This window comes from Heloderma suspectum, chromosome 5, assembly GCF_057233095.1.
Source record: "Heloderma suspectum isolate Gila_16-S chromosome 5, 16-S_ref, whole genome shotgun sequence".
NCBI lineage: Eukaryota > Metazoa > Chordata > Lepidosauria > Squamata > Helodermatidae > Heloderma > Heloderma suspectum.
Window position 1 is genome coordinate 200,129,326 of NC_139462.1, and position 18,705 is coordinate 200,148,030.

Sequence of the window (18,705 nt, forward strand, 5' to 3'; positions counted from 1 at the left end):
GCCCGTTCGATTGCTCCGCTGGATCGCGCCGCAGGAATCCACACGGCTTGATGAATCGGGAAGAACGCCTGTGTAGGACGGACACTCCCAGGGCGGCGGATTGTTTTGCATTCATTCTGGGCTTATTTCGGGTGTGCTGAGAAAAGAACAGAGCCACCCTCCGCCTGGGAGCCCCGCTCCCCCTCCCCTCCCCTCCCCTCCCCTCCCTGAGATCGGCTCAGGATAAGCAAACAGGGAGGCACTTCGGTGGGGAATCTCCCCCTTCTTTTCCGCTCGCTCCTCTGCAGTTTGGGAGAGTTTGGCACTTAGCCGCCGATTCTGATCTCAGTTTCGCTCGTTCACACACACACGCAAACACGCGCGCGCATGCAAACACACTCCCTTCGCGTAGTGATGTTGTTGGACTAGGATCGCCGGGCTGGAAAAAGAAGAACCATCGGGGCTGGGAAACGCAGGCAGGCGCCTCTCCTGGTCTCAATGACATCGGGCCGGCATAAAAAGTGACTTTTCCTCCACCCAGGATTGAGAGGGGAGGGGAGCGCGAACCATATCTGCGCGCTTTTCCTTGGTTACCCAAAGCGGCGCCCCGAGAGAGTAGCCAGGCCGACCAGGGCCGCCCGGCAAGCGCTATGGCGAGGCTCTGGGGAGCCAACGTCGCGGCGGCGGGGGTGCTTTTACTTTTGCAGTGTTTTGCTGACCGGTTGCAGCTCATCGGAGCCCTGAAGCTGAAGCACTGCCACGGTAAGGGGGGAGAGAGAGAGAGAAGATGCTGGTGCTGGGGGCGGGGGAGCAAAGACCACCGCCAAGCGAAAGAGGCGATGGAGAGGACGGTTTGTAGAGAAGCCGTCGCGCGTTTCCACCGTGGGGAAGCTATTCGTCCTCGTCCAGGCGAATTCTAATCCCGATTGAAGAGACTAAGTAGGTTGGAGACGTTTGGAGGGGGAGGGTTCTGCCTCCTTTGAGCCTGAGGTTTCGTTTAATGGGACAAAATTTATTTGGAGCATGTGCAGAGTTCCTTTGCCTTGTGGGATAACCATAATCCGCTTCCTCATGTGTGGGTGAAGTTTATGAAAAAAAACACCTCGGAGGGTCAGATGTTGAGTTGTTCCAGGCTAAGCTGAGCCATGGCACAGTTAGACCCAGACTAGCTGAGCTCCATCGGGGTACTTCCAAGCCCTGCAGGGGGGCACGCATGACCTGAGTGTTTGAACCAGCTGGGCTTCCTCCTTCAACTGTGAAGGCACCTCTTGTGCGGGGCGTCTTGCTTGCTCCCCCTCTCTGTTTTTGGCACACACCCACATTCCTGTCTGCATGATGGAGTTTGATCATCTCAAAGGGTGTACCATGTAGCATGCATGTGATTTGAGAATCCGGCCCGTTGTCAAGGGGAAATGGACGATACGGTTTTCAGGGTCCCGTCCATCTGTCTCTGTGATTCTGAGTGTTTGAGTCTTTTGAGACCAATTAATCATGTTCTTCCCAACTCTCCCCAAATAAATGTTTGTCATGCCCTTTAATAGTGATAGGGTTGGTGCACTTCCTGCATTCCACTTTTCTGGAATGAGCTGGAAAATAAGCACCTGTTGAATTTCTGTCTGCTTGACAAGTTCTTAGAGACTCTGTTCAGAGTATGTGGTGAAGGAAACATCAGTAGGCAACCAAAGAGGAGTTGTGCATCTTCTTCCACATGGATGGAGAGGAGCATAGTTTTAGTGGAAACTGGTGAATGATCTAAGTGGCTTCTTTCTTTTGCTTTCTCTGTTTTAGCAGCAAGTGCCCTGGTAACATCATCATCTGTAAACTAGCCTGTGTAGAGTGGAGCAAAAGAATTTGTCCCTTGTACCTCTGGTTGCTAACTTTGTTGGGTAAAAGTTGCCTCTGCCTCTTTATGCTATTTTTATGCTATTTTATGCTATAAATTTATGCTATTTATAGCATAAAAGTTCAGTGGATTAATTCCCTCCCCATCTTGTGGGCTGAGAACAGCATCATTTGTTGAATCTTCTTATTTATATCCTGCCCTTTTTCTTCTTGCGAAGAACCCAAGATGGCTTACGTAGTCCTCCTCCTCTCCATTTTATCCTCACAACAACCCTGTGAGGTAGGTTAGGCTGACAGTGACTGGCCCAAAGTCACCCAGTGAGCTTCATGGCTGATTGGGGGCTAGAACCCAGATCTCCTGAGTCCCAGTCCGAGAGTCTAAGCACTATATCACACTGGCTGTCCTTGCCACACAGCTGCTAACAGCGCAAAAACCATGCGGGGGGGGGGGAGGTTGACTACACTATTTACACCAAGGGTCTAGAATGTGAAAGGGTAACAATTGTGCACCTGCAAAATAATGTGTCTCTCCAATCTCCTTGTGTCACTTTCATCTCCATCTGTACTAAAGGAAGAGGCACCCTTGGCCTATTGGCAGTAGCTGCTTTTGCCTTCCTTCATCAGTGCCTGTGATTAGGGGAAAAAGTGGATTGCAGAGCTTCTATTCCTCCCTTCTCTCCATGAAGTCCAGCTCCTTTTTTTAGTAGGCATTCTGTTCTTCTCTACCTTTCTTTATTTGAAAAGATGGGTAGTTAGTTGTCAAAGACACAGCTAGAACCTATTCCTCTCTGTTTCCTGCTCTTACTGGGTGGAAGCAAGAATTTTATTGACTGGTGTGAATATGTAAGGTGTTGTTGTTTTATTCCCAAAGGAGTGGCACAAGGTTTCACATTCTTTACAAATATAGTAATACTGTATATGTACTAATACTCCTGCCCTTTTGTTTCTTGCTTGGGGGGGACAGGGTAGAGAAATGGGTATAGGAGGGTCTGCTAGATCAAAGGTTCATTGTGGAGGTGGTATACATTCTACAGGATATTGTACCCCCTGGAATCTTCCTCAAGACTAGCTATGTTACAGAGTAATCCTATGTATGTTTACTCAGAAGCAAGTCCCATTGAGTTCAATGGGGCTTACTCTCAAGTAAGTGTGCATAAGATTGCAGTGTTTGAACATTGCAGCAAAAGCAACAAAGAGACTTGCTGCATCTTCGAGACTAAGAATTTATTGTTGCTTATATTTTTGAGGACCAGAGCTCACATCATCAGACACATGAAGTGTTATCCATAGTTGGCAGACCATACTCTCTCTCTCTCTCTCTCTCTCTCTCACACACACACACACACACACACACACGTATATTGGGGGGGGGGATTGTAGACAGTAAAAGGAAAAGGCCATGAAATTCAAGACGTACAGAAGGCTTATGACATACCTATACAAGGCTCGACTAGATGCAATACTATTCACAATAATCCTGCGTCTTGATTTAGACCTAAATGAATAGAAACAAATTTCCTGATAAAAACTAGTTCAGCCATTTTGCACTGGAGTCTCCCTTGGAAGTTTTTCTGGGGGTGGGTGGGTGAAGAATGGTGAAGAATTTTCTTGGTGTTGTCATTTTTTTTAGTGTCAGACTTTTGTTGGCTTATTCTTTCCTGTAGAAAGTGAACTCCTCATTGTTGACAGCCAATGGCATATATCATATTGGAAGATGAACAAGTAATTGAGTCCCTGATGGTATGACTGATGTTGTTAGCTCTATAAATTACGTGACATTTTTACCTGGTGTTTGTTAACATCCACAGCTAAGTACTTGACTAATTTTATCAACAGAATTGTTACAGTGTGTTAGTGTGCTCATCCAATCCTATATTGGGCAAGGCCAATAAGTGTATCTATGTTTTAGCTGGGATGTGCACCCAGTCTTCTAGCTCCAGAGTCTTACTATGCCTAGTGAAGCTTAAAATAGGAATAAAATTTAAGGGTGTGTGTACTACATCTCACTCATTCTCTCCAGGTGAATACATCTGAAATAACCACCATATCATGGTAGTACACAATTATTACCATTATTTAGGAGTTGCACAGTATCCATAAGCACTGGATGAAATCCATAATTTTATCTGACTGGGAGTACAAAACAGTGATTAAAATATATTGGGGTATATGTAATTTTTCAGTGCTCCTGGGTATGCAGTTTCAGTCAGATTGTGTTAAAGAAGAATCCCTTTTTGTCCATTCTTGGTGTTTGTCTTCGTCAGGCTAATATTTGACTACAGACAACCTCCTATAGGGTCAAAGAATGGTCTGAAGGGACATGATGTGGTTACATTGTTAAAGCTAAGTAGGTCTCAGCAGGACAATGCCTAGGTAGAAGATTGCTAAGGAGCTCCATGGAAGCTACTGTGAGCTTTACACACACACGAAATAAGAGGGGGGGAAACGGTAGAGTAGCGTGAAACAAATACACGAGAGCACCTCACCTCATCAGTGGCATGAGGGGTTGTAGTTCAGTGGTAGAGCATTGCATCCTTTGCATGTAAGAAAGGCCCTGGTTTGATCCCCAGCATCTCTAGGTAGAGCAAGAAAAACTCCTGCCTGAAACCCTGGAGAGCTGCTGTCAGTATCGGCAGCTTGCTGCATTCTTACGAATAAGTTCTGTGGGAATATCGTAGAATATTCTCAGATGTTCTTAAGCAATTGCTAGGAAACTTTTGGGCTGTCATAGGTAATAAAATATTGTATAAATATAGTGCTTTTATGCTATAGTTCAACAGTTCTTTCTAGCTTTGATATATTTGGATTTCAGCGAGGACCATTCCTTACCCTCTTTGTCCTCATTACAACTTTGTATGAGGCCCAAATGTTCTTCAAATCAGATTATTGAGTATTTACTTCAGTGGAAATGCATGTGGCCCTGATTTGGATCAAGATCATGGCACTTTGTGTGTGTGTGTGTGTGGGGGGGAGGGTTTTAGGCTTTCCCCCTCTCATTTTCATCCCGTAATTCTACCCTCCCCCCAACCTGGCAGTTTTTTTAAAAAGTCTCCATTGATTCCAATGGAGATGTTTTTCCTTCTTTCTTAAATTGAGCTTAAGTTAGACTAACATTGGATGCAACCTGTTGGATAAACCCTACAACTCCTGGCATTCCTGACCATTGGCCATGCTGGCTGGGGCTGATGGGAGTTGACATCCAGAACATTGGAGAGCACCAGATTGGGAAAGGCGGCTGTCGAGCATTGAGGCCGAAGGGCAGTGAGCTATTCCAGGCCACCCCATGAATCTATGAGTTGGCTGGGATTTGAATTCGCATCTCCTTGTTCCAGTGTTTTTCTATCTGTGACACCACGTCTTTGTGTTTCATTTTAATGTCTTTCTTTTCTTATGCCATCTCTTTTCTTTTCTCATGCCATTAAAAAATATATAGCATGCATATGCGTCCTGGTGTCTGTAGCTTCCTGGGACTCTGAGAATAGGAAATCGGCATGCATAATAAAGGTAGAGTGCAATGCTATGTATGTTTAGACAGGAAAATGTCCTGCAACTCCCAGCATTCCCAAGCCAGCCATGACTGGCTGGGGAGTGCTGGGAGTTGTAGGGCATTTTTCTGGCTGGCTGGGGAATGCTGGGAGCTATAGGACTTTTTCTGTCTACACTTGCATAGGATTGTGCTATTAGTGGGAGCTTACTGGGGACCATAGCTCAATAGTGGAACATACGTGTTGTATGCAGAAAATCTCTGGTTCCGTCCCCAGTTCAAAGGATCCCAGGTAGCAGGGCTGGTCTCTCTGCCTGAGTCCCTGGAGATCTGCTGCCAGTCAGAATAGACAATACTGGCATAGATGGACAAATACTCTGGCCTGGATTAAGATTGTTTCCTAACTGCTGCTGCTCAGTTTCTCCTAAAAATCAGACCCTTAGTGGGAAGGATGCCAAGAACGCAGCCCAGCCCACTGCAAGAAAACAACACACCAGTTTCCAAAATGCTGCGCGATCTTTCTCAAGGCTTCTTTTCAAAAAGAGGCTGTGGTTGACAGACCAGACAAAGTAGATTAATGCAGATGATTCTTAGGGCTGGCTGCTGCTATTATCCAATAGAGGAGTCTTAAAAGACATATAGTTGTGTTTGGAAAAGTTGACTGGTGAAGGAATGGAAGCTCTTGCTTGACCAGTTCAGAGACAGGCATTTGAGTCCTAAACTTTCAGGCTGATGTCCTTATAGCAGCAGCATCATATCAAATTCTGTACCGGCCAGTTTACCCAATTTAAGTGCTTATGGGGTGGTACAGCAAGTGTTAGGCCTGATTAAGTGATACTAGCTGGGCAAGAAGGATTTACCTCTGCCTTCTGGCATGCTCCCTGCATTACATTTAAACCAGGCCTTCAGCCACTCTCCATGTAACATCAGCACACCTGTGTAGTATCCACCCCCTCTACAGCGCCCTGGCATCCTAACACTGCATGCAAAGGTGAGGTTCCCTGGTTTAAAGAAGACATGGGCAGTGCTGGCGTAGGGGGACACTGCAGGCGAATGCAGCTCCAGAACGTTTTTCAGAGCAGCAGTCATGACATCATCTGCCAGGAGCACCCAGGGGTAATTGGCAGGCCTTCCTTACTCTGGCAAGTGAGTGAGGTGACAACAACGCTTTCAAGTTTTGCTACTGTTTGCTACAGATTAACTTGGAGGTAGTCAGAGAAGGAGGAAAATGCTTAAGGAGAGGCTAGATACGTATCTCCTTTTCTTTGATGGAATTCCTGCTTCATGCTTGCAGTTTAAATTGCAACATTTCTTTGCAAGATTGTTTGCATTCTTAATTAAAAACAGCTGGTTGCATTTCAGTTGGCTTTTGTCGAAGCTCGATGTGTTTTACAAGTTGATCCTATGCAGTCAGATTGAAGCCCCTCTGAATTCAATGGATCTTTACCCCCAGGGAGCTAAGCATAGCATTACAGGCACCCCTTGCAAATAATTGTGAGATTTTATTCCCGGTTTGTTTATTTCGGATGTCTGTGTGTTGTGATAGTTTTTAACAAGAGCATTGGCTCCCTTGAGTATAAATAATAGAAAAGCAAGATACAAATCTATCTATCTGTCTAGCTTGGTGACATTTTAAAATTGGGATTTAGAACTGGCTAGTTGTGAACAGAGTAATGGCAAATGTGGGCTCTCTATTTTGTTTATGGAGCACTGATCATATTTTTACTGACATTTCACTGAGGCTGCAATCTTACACACATTTACTTGGGACAAAGGCCATTTCTTTGCAGGGGATCTGAAGACCCACCTGTTTTCATTGGCTTTCCCATAATCTGTGGGCTGCAGGTTTTATTGGGGTTATTTGTTTTTATAGTGTTTGTAGCATAGTATTGTATATTTATTGCCTATTTGTATAGTTTTTATCCTGTATGCCACCTTGAGAGGGTTGTGGAATGACCTCCGCTTGGAGGCCCGATTAGCGCAGACATTGGTTTCATTTCAGCGCCAAGTAAAAACATGGCTTTTAACTAAAGCCTTTGAGGGATAAAATACATTCCCTAAAGTAGCACACTGTTTTAACTCTTTTATTGTTTTAGATTTTAATTGGTATTAACTTGTTTAATAGTTTAATATGTTTTAGCTGTTTAAATTATTTATTGTTTTATACTGCTTAAATTGACTTTATCTGTATGCCGCCCTGAGATCTTAATAATATAGGGTGGGATACAAATGCTATAAATAAATAAATAAATACCCTGAAACATGGCCTAGAAAGAGTGTTAAATAAACTCGGTAGGATTACCTTCAGAGTAGACCCGCACAGGATAGTGTCAGATTCCACAACCTTCATCACACTCTTCCGTACTCCCCACCCCCTTTTAATGAATTATGATCAGACTGGGCAGTGTGAATTACTTCTAAATAAAGAGTGACAAATGCACACTCTTTTTTATCTGAACATAAGATTTTCTAGGTGAGGTAGGTAGTTAAGGAGCAACTGACATGTAAAAAACTGAGTTGTGAGCCTGCAAAATCACGCTGGCAGTGTACCAGATTAGGAAGCTCACTCTCCCAAAGACACATAGAAGACTTGGAGGAGGAGGAGAGAAGGTGGTTGACAGAAGTTTAGGGCTTGTTAAATGACAAGTTAGTCGAATAGATATCCGAGAGCTAATCAAGGGTCAGGGGTCCCCAACCTTTTTGTGTCAGCAGGCCCATTTAGAATTTTGCGAGAGGGTCATGGGTGCTCTCACGAAATGGCTGCCACGGGGGTTGCCTTGCCCATTCATAAAATGGCTACCTTGGTGGGCATGGCTGGTCACAGAACACTTATTTCTCAGGAACCAAACTGGTCAGAAACATAAAAGAAAACATAAAAGAAACATAAGTTGTCCATGAACCTAAGTACAAAAGGGGGGGGGGTCTGAGCTTTGAACTACAAGCCCGTTCTTTTGAACCCAAATAAAGATGATGCTGGAGTGCAGCTCTTTGCTTTGCAGTGAGCCAGCCTCCTAGTTTTTAAAAACATGTTTTAATTTAAAAACACCTTTAGAAATAAAATAAAAATCAGGAGGGGCAGGGAGCCCGGTGGGCGGCAAGAGAAGTGTCTTTGGGCACATTGGCACCCACGGGCACCGTGTTGGGGATCCCTCCACTAGGTGAGGCCAGGGGGGAAATCCAGAGGCCATATGCCCATCACAGACACGTTACCGTCTTTGTCAGGATATTGTTATGTGGCCAATGGAGGTGGCAGTTCTCATCGAGTGATAAGATGTGGCACTTGATAAGCTTTTTCCCACTGTAGGCTCTATGATATTTTAAGAAAGCTTTCTCTCTCATATCTGATCGATGATAACCAACCAATCAATCAAGTTTAAGACAACACAGCTATGCTGCACCGAATGCGGCCATTTAACTCTTCTAATTGTAAATGTATTAAGTTTAATAATATCTACCACCGCGGCAGCGCAGGCTGGCTTACTGAAATAGCTGATATTTATTCATTAAAATGCTATTGATTTCTTCATGCTGTGGGCTTTAATAGGATAAGGCAAAAAAAATACTTGAGCTTGGAGCAGCAAGGGGGTTAGACTGCCTCTTCATTGCCCCTTGAGATGGAACCCTGTTCCCACAGAAATTGATGGCGAACCTTCCCCAGTGGAGCAGGAACGCAGCTCTCTTTCCTTGCATCTTGGAGATTCGAACCGGTGTGCCAACAGGTCGCCACACAGCATAGCACTGTGATTCAGTAACACCTGCACTGCAGGGAGATAGGCCGACAACCGTGCTTGAAGAACAGGCGGTCCGTCTCTCGATGAAACCAAGGATGTTGGCATCCAGAATAAAGGAAATTGTGTGTGTGTGTTTTCTAAATAACTTAAAAGGTATGGCATGTATATTTAATCTGAGGGAAGGAACCTCCTGGCCCAGAAATTAGCTCTAGTCCTGGAGCAGGACTTGGAGGGGAGCAGGTACTTGGGCGGGGGGTGCAGACTCTTTGCTGAGGCCCAGACAGCCAGAACTGCCATGGACATCAGTGAGGGAGGAGGGCAACTCCGTCAAGCCCTCTCATGTGAGAATTCCAACTGCCATCAAGTCAGCCATCTGAGGGAAGAACTGTCAACCCTCCTTCCTATCTGATGCATTCCTGAATTTGGTTGTGGGGTGGGAGAAATGGAGCCTGTGCTTCCAGAGTCAGCTTGCTCTCTAAGGGTGCAATCCTATGCATCTTTAGACAGAAAAAAGGCACGCAACTCCCACCTTACTGGGAGATGGAGAACTTTTTGTGTCTAAACATCTCCCAGTAAGCTGGGAATTGTGTGCCTTTTTTTCTGCCTAAGATGCATAGGATTGCACCTTTAGTCACCCAGAACCTGCATAGACCAGCCTTCCCCAGTTTGGCTTCCTCTAGATATTTTGGACTGCATTGCCCATCAACCCTGGCCAGCATGGGCAATGGTCAGGGATGATGGGAGGTGTCGTCCAAAATATCTGGAAGGCTTAAAGGTGGGGAAAGCAGTCGTAGACAATCAGGTGTAAGGTGAGGGAGACTGCCCCATTGATGGAGGGTGGAAGATCTACATGCGAAACCCCAACCCTGCTGAGATGGTAAATGAGTTCATCAAAATATGTGTACAAGCCACCTTTTCACCATATAACCTCCTCTGAGAACTTTTTTGTTGAAAAAAATTGGAAACATTCTAGATAAATAATGTTGCTGGGATTCCAACTCTCATCAGCCCCAGCCAGGTGGCCAGTAATCAGGGATGAGGGGAATTGTAGGTCTACAAAATCTGGAAGGCCACAGGTTTCCACACCCGTGAAATAAAGAAACATTTATAGCTGTGTGTTTTGCCAAGGAACTCATGGGGAGAAGCCATAACTTAGTGATACCAGTTTATACGTTTTGTGTTGGTGGTCCCAGGTTTGGTCTGTGCTACCTCCAATTAAAAAGATTCTCAAGTAGCAGAATGATTGTGGCTTTAGAGCAAGGGTGGGGAGCCTGTGACCCTGCTGATGTTGCTGGACTACAACTCCCATTATCCATGATCAGTGACCATGCTGATAGGGCTGAGTTTGAATCCAATGACATCTGACGGGCCACCGGTTCGCCAGCCCTGGTTTAGAGAAACAATGCCAGCCAGAGCAGACACTACAAGGCCAAGTAGGCCAATGATGTGATTCTCATAAGGCAGTGTCATACATTCAAGGTTCCTATAAGACTGGCAGCTGCAGGTAAACTCTATTGCCAGCTTTTATTGATCATGGTTCCTTTTCTATATTGCTGTTTTTATTATGCTGTGTGTAAGCCACCATGAACTCTATGAGGAACGGCAAGGTATAAATACAATAAATAAATAAACAAACAAACAAATAAATTAAAAATTAAAAAAAACATGGTTCCAGTTTTGGCTTCCTCTAGATATTTTGGACTGCATTGCCCATCAACCCTGGCCAGCATGGGCAATGGTCAGGGATGATGGGAGGTGTCGTCCAAAATATCTGGAAGGCTTAAAGGTGGGGAAAGCAGTCGTAGACAATCAGGTGTAAGGTGAGGGAGACTGCCCCATTGATGGAGGGTGGAAGATCTACATGCGAAACCCCAACCCTGCTGAGATGGTAAATGAGTTCATCAAAATATGTGTACAAGCCACCTTTTCACCATATAACCTCCTCTGAGAACTTTTTTGTTGAAAAAAATTGGAAACATTCTAGATAAATAATGTTGCTGGGATTCCAACTCTCATCAGCCCCAGCCAGGTGGCCAGTAATCAGGGATGAGGGGAATTGTAGGTCTACAAAATCTGGAAGGCCACAGGTTTCCACACCCGTGAAATAAAGAAACATTTATAGCTGTGTGTTTTGCCAAGGAACTCATGGGGAGAAGCCATAACTTAGTGATACCAGTTTATACGTTTTGTGTTGGTGGTCCCAGGTTTGGTCTGTGCTACCTCCAATTAAAAAGATTCTCAAGTAGCAGAATGATTGTGGCTTTAGAGCAAGGGTGGGGAGCCTGTGACCCTGCTGATGTTGCTGGACTACAACTCCCATTATCCATGATCAGTGACCATGCTGATAGGGCTGAGTTTGAATCCAATGACATCTGACGGGCCACCGGTTCGCCAGCCCTGGTTTAGAGAAACAATGCCAGCCAGAGCAGACACTACAAGGCCAAGTAGGCCAATGATGTGATTCTCATAAGGCAGTGTCATACATTCAAGGTTCCTATAAGACTGGCAGCTGCAGGTAAACTCTATTGCCAGCTTTTATTGATCATGGTTCCTTTTCTATATTGCTGTTTTTATTATGCTGTGTGTAAGCCACCATGAACTCTATGAGGAACGGCAAGGTATAAATACAATAAATAAATAAACAAACAAACAAATAAATTAAAAATTAAAAAAAACATGGTTCCAGTTTTTTTTTTGCTTTGTGTTTGACTGTGAAATGTGTACATTGGCCACAATCCAGTGCAGCGAAAGGACTACTTAAGCCCATTAAAATGAATGGATTTAGGTGTACCTAACTCTGTGCTGGATTGTAAACATGAAGATTAATCTCTCAAACGGATCTATACCTTTTTTTGGGTGCTTCTTCTCCCGTGCCATTTTGGATACAATTTTAGGGCATGCCATGTAGCCGTAGAGTTATGAACGAGAGGGGTCAAAAACACACACAGCATTTTGTTGAAAAACAGTAGCTTTGCCAATTTGCCAAGAACAAGTCAAGAGAAACTGGTCATGATGATGAAATACAATCTTACTGGATAATACCAGCCACTCTAGCCATTGCCGTCATAGAACCCTGGAGATTCAGGTGCCGGGACTCTGGCCTTAGTGTGTTGACACTCCTGCCATTGGGTGTGTTGTTCTTATGTCATAGTATGCACACAGACACTCTAACTTTTTAGGCATAAAATGGCATATTTAAGGCCTAGAGTAGCCTTCTCTGAACCTTGGGCCCTCCAGATGTGTTGGACTACATCAACTACATAGGTTCCATCATCCCCTAGCCAGCATGACTAAGAGCCTTCCTGCTTCTGTTGGGAAGGGATGCAGAGTGGCAAAGAGGAGTGAATTTTTGATATGCCTTCTGCTTCCTAAAGAGGATTTATGTCCCTTTTTAGTGGGCTACCATCATTATGGAAACCTGGACAAGAGTTCTGTCTGTAAGAGTGCGTGGCAACGTAAGCACGTGTGCTGTTGGTGGGAAAGAGGCACCAGAGAGGTGAGCAAGACTAAATTTTGAATGAAGTAATTATTGGAGTTTGCATTGAAATTGGAAATCATTCAAATTTCCTGCATGGGTGACTATTGCATCCATATGAGTGGTAATTATAATGAAAGGAAGTTATGAGAAAATTGAACGAGGAAATTGAACGCTTAATGAAAGGAACTTACAAAGAAATTAAATCCAACTCGGAGTTAGGTGTGCTTACACCAGCAGAGTCATAACAGGTGGGGAAAGGGTTAAGTGTCCTGTCTCTCCCCTGCTCCTTCTCTGCTCTAAACCCCTCTTCTTCTTTTCCTCTTCCTTCCTTCCTTAGAAAGGGTGTGGACACTTTTAGATGCATTCCTAGCCCTATTCAGTGTTGTTGTAACTGGTTAAACTCAGCAGGCCGAGCTAGAGGGGGCAGCCCAACCCCCTGATATCACATCACAATATAGCTGGGAGTCCTTTCCACATACAGATCTGTCTGTCTTATTATGTAGGTTGCTTGTAGTATCTCTAAAGTGTAAACCGGGGGTCCCCAACATGGTGCCTGACAGACCCGCAAAGCTTTTCTTTTTAAATCCAATTTTTAAATATACACACATGGATTTGTATGTACCCACAGCAATGAATACATATGAAATGCCTATATATGAAAATACATCTTTCTAGCAATTATACTTAGCCTTGCTATTTCTTTCCACCCGATCCCTTCCCCGGCTATTTCTCTCCCATCCCTAGGCTTCTTTCTCTCCCTTCCTAGCCTCTAGCCTTGCTCTTTGTCTCCCACTCGCCCCTTTATCTTGCTGTTTCTCTCCTCTCCCAGCCTCTAGCCTTGCTATTTATCTCCCCACACCTCTTTTGATTAGCCGGACTCCCATGGCAGCCGTTATGTGACTGGCCACATCCTCCATGGGAGCCATTTTGTGGTGTCCAGAGCAGTTTCTCAAATTCTTAAATGTGCCTACGGGTCCAAAAAGGTTGGGGACCCCTGGTTTAAACCATAGATTTTTATAGCTCTCCCCACCCCATTTCAGAATGTGTTCCCTTTGAACGGCTACTGTTGGATCTGTATATCAGTGTTATGGTTTAACCCAGGGCTGGCCAGACTTCAGGCTTGCGGGATTTACTTCATTTTTTACCAGGACCCCAAGACCCAGCAGCCGGAGCCTGGTGCAAAAGACCTACATGTAGCATTAAAGAATTCTGAGCCAAAGGATTTGTTTTGAGTACCAGACCTGATCAGAGTTCATAGTCCTTATACACAAAAATCCACTCCTAGTTACCTCACACTTTCTTCATTTCAACAGAATAACTTAGGGCAGAGATGGGAAGGAGAGACATTCTGTTGCTGCTATTGCTAATTAATTGGAAGTCAGAAATCCTTGCAGGTCTGCTGTTGATAACCTGCAAATCAAACTGAACAAATGAAAGAAGAGTCTTGATTGTAAAATATAGGGCGTGTTTGTCCTGCTGGTAGTTGCGCACTAGAGGGCAGAATGGTTGCCTCTGTACAGTTTCAGGAGAGGGCTTCTATTAGCATAAACAGTCTCAAGTTTCTCTGTGATCCCCTTTGCGCACTTGAACATCAGCCTGTTTTTGCCAGCTTCTCAAATTTTAAGATTCTGGGTATTATGGCTTCCTAACAAAATTGTGTTTAGTGCAGATGCTTTTGCAGAAATTGCAGAGGCACTGTAGCTGATCCAGGAAGTTGGGCCACCAAAACGTATCGCCTTACCTGCTTTGCATCAGTCAGACTAAACACCAAGCAAGTTAAATGGACTGAAATGAATATTTGATTGGAAGCCAATCCAGCAATGAATTAAGGCTCTCGGTTGTTTTGACTGAAGACTGAGGAAATGCTGAAGTGTTTCCGAGGGTGGGGGAAACACATTCTGGCTTTGTTGTGTGTTTTTTGCTGAGCAAAATTGTTTTCTATCAAAAGCCAATTGTTTTGTATATAAAAAAAAGTATGCTGGAATTGTGTTGCACTAAAATAAGAATTGTTTCAGGCAGGGCTATTTTAACAGCGAGCAGAATGATTTTGCCACGAGACAAACAGTGACACAGATTTTAGTCATCCACTTCCCTGGTTCTCCTTACTTGACAGCAGGCAGTCTTGCCAATTGAGCTTAAAGATTATGTTTGCTGCTGTTTGAAAACTTGCTAAAAGTAGCCAGAGGAAGAAAAGATTAACAGAGCAATGCTAGACATGTCTACCCAGAAGTAAGTCTCATTGAGTTCAGTTGAGCTAACCAGTGGAGGCTGGTGGCTCTCATGTCAGTGGGGTGGTGAATTCGCTCTGGGTTTCGGACAGAACCAGTCAGAACTCTAAAGGAGCAATCCATCTTGAATAGCTCCTTTAGAGTTCTGACTGGCTCTGACCGAAACCTGGAGCAGATTTACCACCCCACTGACATCGGAGTTCCCAGAGTCCACTGGGGCTAGCTCCCAGAAAACTGGGAATAGGAGTGCAGCCTAACCATTGTACAATGATGTAGAATGGTTGTTGTTATTGTTTTTAGTCAGCAGTTGTTTTGTTTATCAGAACCAATTTTATTTTAAAGTAAGACATGTAGATTGAGGGTTGTTTAGCTAGGAAAAAGGAATGTAAGGGGAGACATGATAGAGGTCTACAAAATTACACATGGGGTGGAGAATGTGTATAGGGAGATATTTTTCTCCTTTCAAAATACTAGAACCCGGGGTCATCCCATGAAGCTGGTGGGAGATTCAGCGCAGATAAAAGGAAGTACTTCTTCACACAGCACATAGTTAAACTATGGAACTTGATACCACAGGATGTAGTGATGGCCACCAATTTGGATGGCTTTAAAAGGGGATTGGACAAATTCCTGGAGAAGGTGGCTATCAATGGCTACTAGTCCTGATGGCTCTATGCTGCCTCCAGTATCAGAGGCAGTATGCCTATGTACACCACTTGCTTGGAAACATGGGCAGGAGGGTGCTGCTGCACTCATGTCCTGTTTGTGGGTTTCCTGTGGGCAGCTGGTTGGCCACTGTGTGAACAGAATGCTGGACTAGATGGACCCTTGGTCTGAAGATCATGGCTCTTCTTATGTTCTTATGGCTGGACTTTATTTCTGGTTAAAGCTGATGTAGCAAATATATGCAGTTTATCATATAAACCAGGGATGTGGTTAGCTTCTGCATTCTTAGGATGACTCTGTTCTCCAGACGCATGGGCTGGGTTGGGGGTGTAGGGGCAGAAGTGTATTTTGTCAGATAAACTGAGCCCTTCGTGATTAGTTAGCTCCATGATGCTCCTGTTCAGCATTAAGGATTTCAGAGCCTATACACTCAGACATAGTGGCTGCATTCACACATTATGCTAAATGAAGGGTATCCCAGTCCAGTCCTCCAGGGCTCCCTCCATGGCCATACCCCCTTCCATTAGACACCCTCCCTTTCCCCCAACTGCCAGTCATTTGGGGGTTTCCTGGCTTTTTCATGCCCCCCCTTCTGAAAGGTTGAAATGTCTCTCCCAAGGCTTCGTTACTGGCAGTCAGCTAAAATATGCTGGCATTTTTGGCATCTTGACCCCACCCCTTTTGCCTTTGGCCTCACCCACCTCTGGAATACAGCCCCCAAGAGCTTCTCTGAAATTGGCCCTCAGTCTGAAAGAGATCTGTGTTAAACCATTACAAGGATGAGCTGTGAGGAAGGGGTCGAAATTTTCTGCTTCTGTATTTGATTAAACACAGTTTATTTTTAATGTTTGAACTCTAAAATGCAGTTAATCTTAACTGTGGTTTACTAAAACAAGCCTGATTCATAAACCAGTTTGAAGTTGGCTCATTTTGGTAAACCGTAGTTAAGGCTAACCATGGTTTGTTCAGGCTTTGCTGTAATGCTGCGTTGTGGTTAGTCAAAAACAGAAGCAGAAAATAACTCCTGAAGGCTGTGACAGAAGAGGAGTGGGCAAGCTTGAGGCTCATCCCTGTAATGCTAAAGAAGGGTTACTTAGAAATATATAGATTTACATTTCACAGTGCTCCCTTGAATCTTGAACGCAACATTTTACAGTGGAATACCATTGTTTCTAACAACTTGAAAATCTCCCTCCCTTTCCCTTACAAACAAAAGTGGGCAAACCTTGTATTAAAATTTGGGGCTATATATAACTGCCTCAGGGTCCAAATTTAGATGTGGCCCATGATATGCCACTTGGCCCTTCCTGGTGTGTGTGCATGCGTATGTGTACATAAGCCAAGTTAATCACTCCCTTATGGGATGATGTACTATTTTCTGTAAATGAGCATTATACAGGTCCTGATTCAGATCTACTTTATACACACACACACACATACACACACACACACACATACACACATCTTCCATAGTTTCTTCTGTGAATGGAACTCCTCCTTTGATGGAAAGTAGATCTGGTTGGATCCAAGACCTGCCTTCCACTGTAGAAAGGGCTCTGCGCATGGAAGGTGCCTCTGCCCAATTTTTAGGGATCCCCCTTCCCCCCTACACATCACAGCTCACCCCATTCAGCAGGGTCCCCTGACCTCCTGTGTAGTATTTTCAGAGGGCTGGAGAGGCTGCTTTGGGAAGGAGTGGGAGGGGAAGTTTGCTTCTGCCAGCCCAGTGGCACACGCAGGATTCAATCCGTGTATGTGTGTGTCTCCACAGAAGGCTCAATAAATACCACTCCCTGAAACCAGTTTTTAGCTTGTGTGCAGCAATGTTTAAACTTGAAAATATTTATGTCTGATCACTAGAGCAGTGTGCTGGTAATTAGGAATTCGAACATCATTTTTACAGTTAAAGCCAGTCCCTGGTGAAACTCATTGTAATCTCTTATTAAGTTAAAGATCTTGCAGGATATGAATCTTTTGGTTTGGATGGGGAAATTGCCTTTTTGTGGAGAATCTTAAAGACAATAATCTGACAGAAGCATTCATACGACTTTGCCCTTCTAGTTTTTTTGGCTGCTCATTCAGTTTATATGTAACTTTAATTTAAATACCGAGTCTCTACTTAGCATTCAGCATGTGAGCTTGGATGCTAATGAAATCAAGTAGTACACAGGTATATAGTTGCCCAAACATCTGTTCCTTTCTTTCCAAGTATTCCATTGCAATCTAACCCCTGCTAATTACTGCTTATAGCCTTTACTTATAATTGATAATCACAGAGTACACGATTTGGTCCACCGATTTCTCAGATCAATAGTATTCCACTGCCACCTTCATTTTATTATCCCTTGTAAAAATTTATGGTTCAGACTTTACAGTTTGTTTCTTTTGAATATGAGACTATCAGTCATGCAGATCTTGTACGGACAAGTTGACACATGGAACTTGCAATTCTGCCATACCATCGTAGGAAAATGGTTTACTAGACTTCAAGTATTTGTAGCTTCTGCTGGCATACAGGAATTTAAATTTAAACTTGGTCTGATTCAGTATTCGATAATTTCTCAGTTGAAATAACTGCATATGTCTCAGTTTTATTTTAATGCTTAAATTAAATATTTATTTTTCTTAGATATGTCAGATTTTACCCAGAGCAGAAATGGTATTCAAGAACCAATACATTCAATGGTATTGAAATGGTATTTCAAGAACTTGAAGGACAGGAGAATACCTACATTTTGGCTTCTCCCATTGCAGTTCTACATCTGTTTTTTTTTTTTTACTTTGAAATTTTGTTTTGTACAGATAATTTGTCACAAGATGATGAGAGTGAACAGCTCATCTCTTTCCAAGCAGTAAAGCCTGGGTTCATAGCATATTTCTTATTCACGTTTGCTACTTAGTTAATGTGGAATTCATTAGGGAAATAAATTAAGAGAGCACGCTTCCAGATTGCAGCTGCCATAAACATAATAGATTAATAGTTTATTTACAGTGCAAGAATTTATGGACTGGAAGCCTAGCATCCGGCATGCTACACAGTCTGACCTCAATGCCAGGCCAATATATTACTGGCTAAAACTTTGTAGCCACACAATAGCTCTGTTCAGATGAGATATGAATGACCTTTTGCCTGTACAAACAGCCCCTTCACTTCTCGTTGCTTCCTTTGCATAAGCTGCAATTAAACAGGAAGTTTCTAATTAACCATAGTTTCCAGTTCCATGGAAGCTGAATTCACCTGAGTCAGGAAACCCCTTTTTACCAGCTTTGCAACAAGCCAGACTCTTAAAACGACCG

General features: G+C 43.8%; 1 protein-coding gene across 1 annotated transcript in view; it reads left to right on the top strand.

Moving 5' to 3' along the window:
• Positions 1 to 208: 208 nt before the first annotated feature.
• The window catches only part of PLXDC2 (plexin domain containing 2), a 344,440-nt gene continuing 325,943 nt past the window's right edge, over positions 209 to 18,705 (top strand). The window contains exon 1 of the mRNA XM_084859023.1: positions 209 to 741. Coding sequence (XP_084715149.1) covers positions 630 to 741 — 112 coding nt within the window. The 5' untranslated portion in view covers positions 209 to 629. The remainder of the gene's footprint in view (positions 742 to 18,705) is intronic.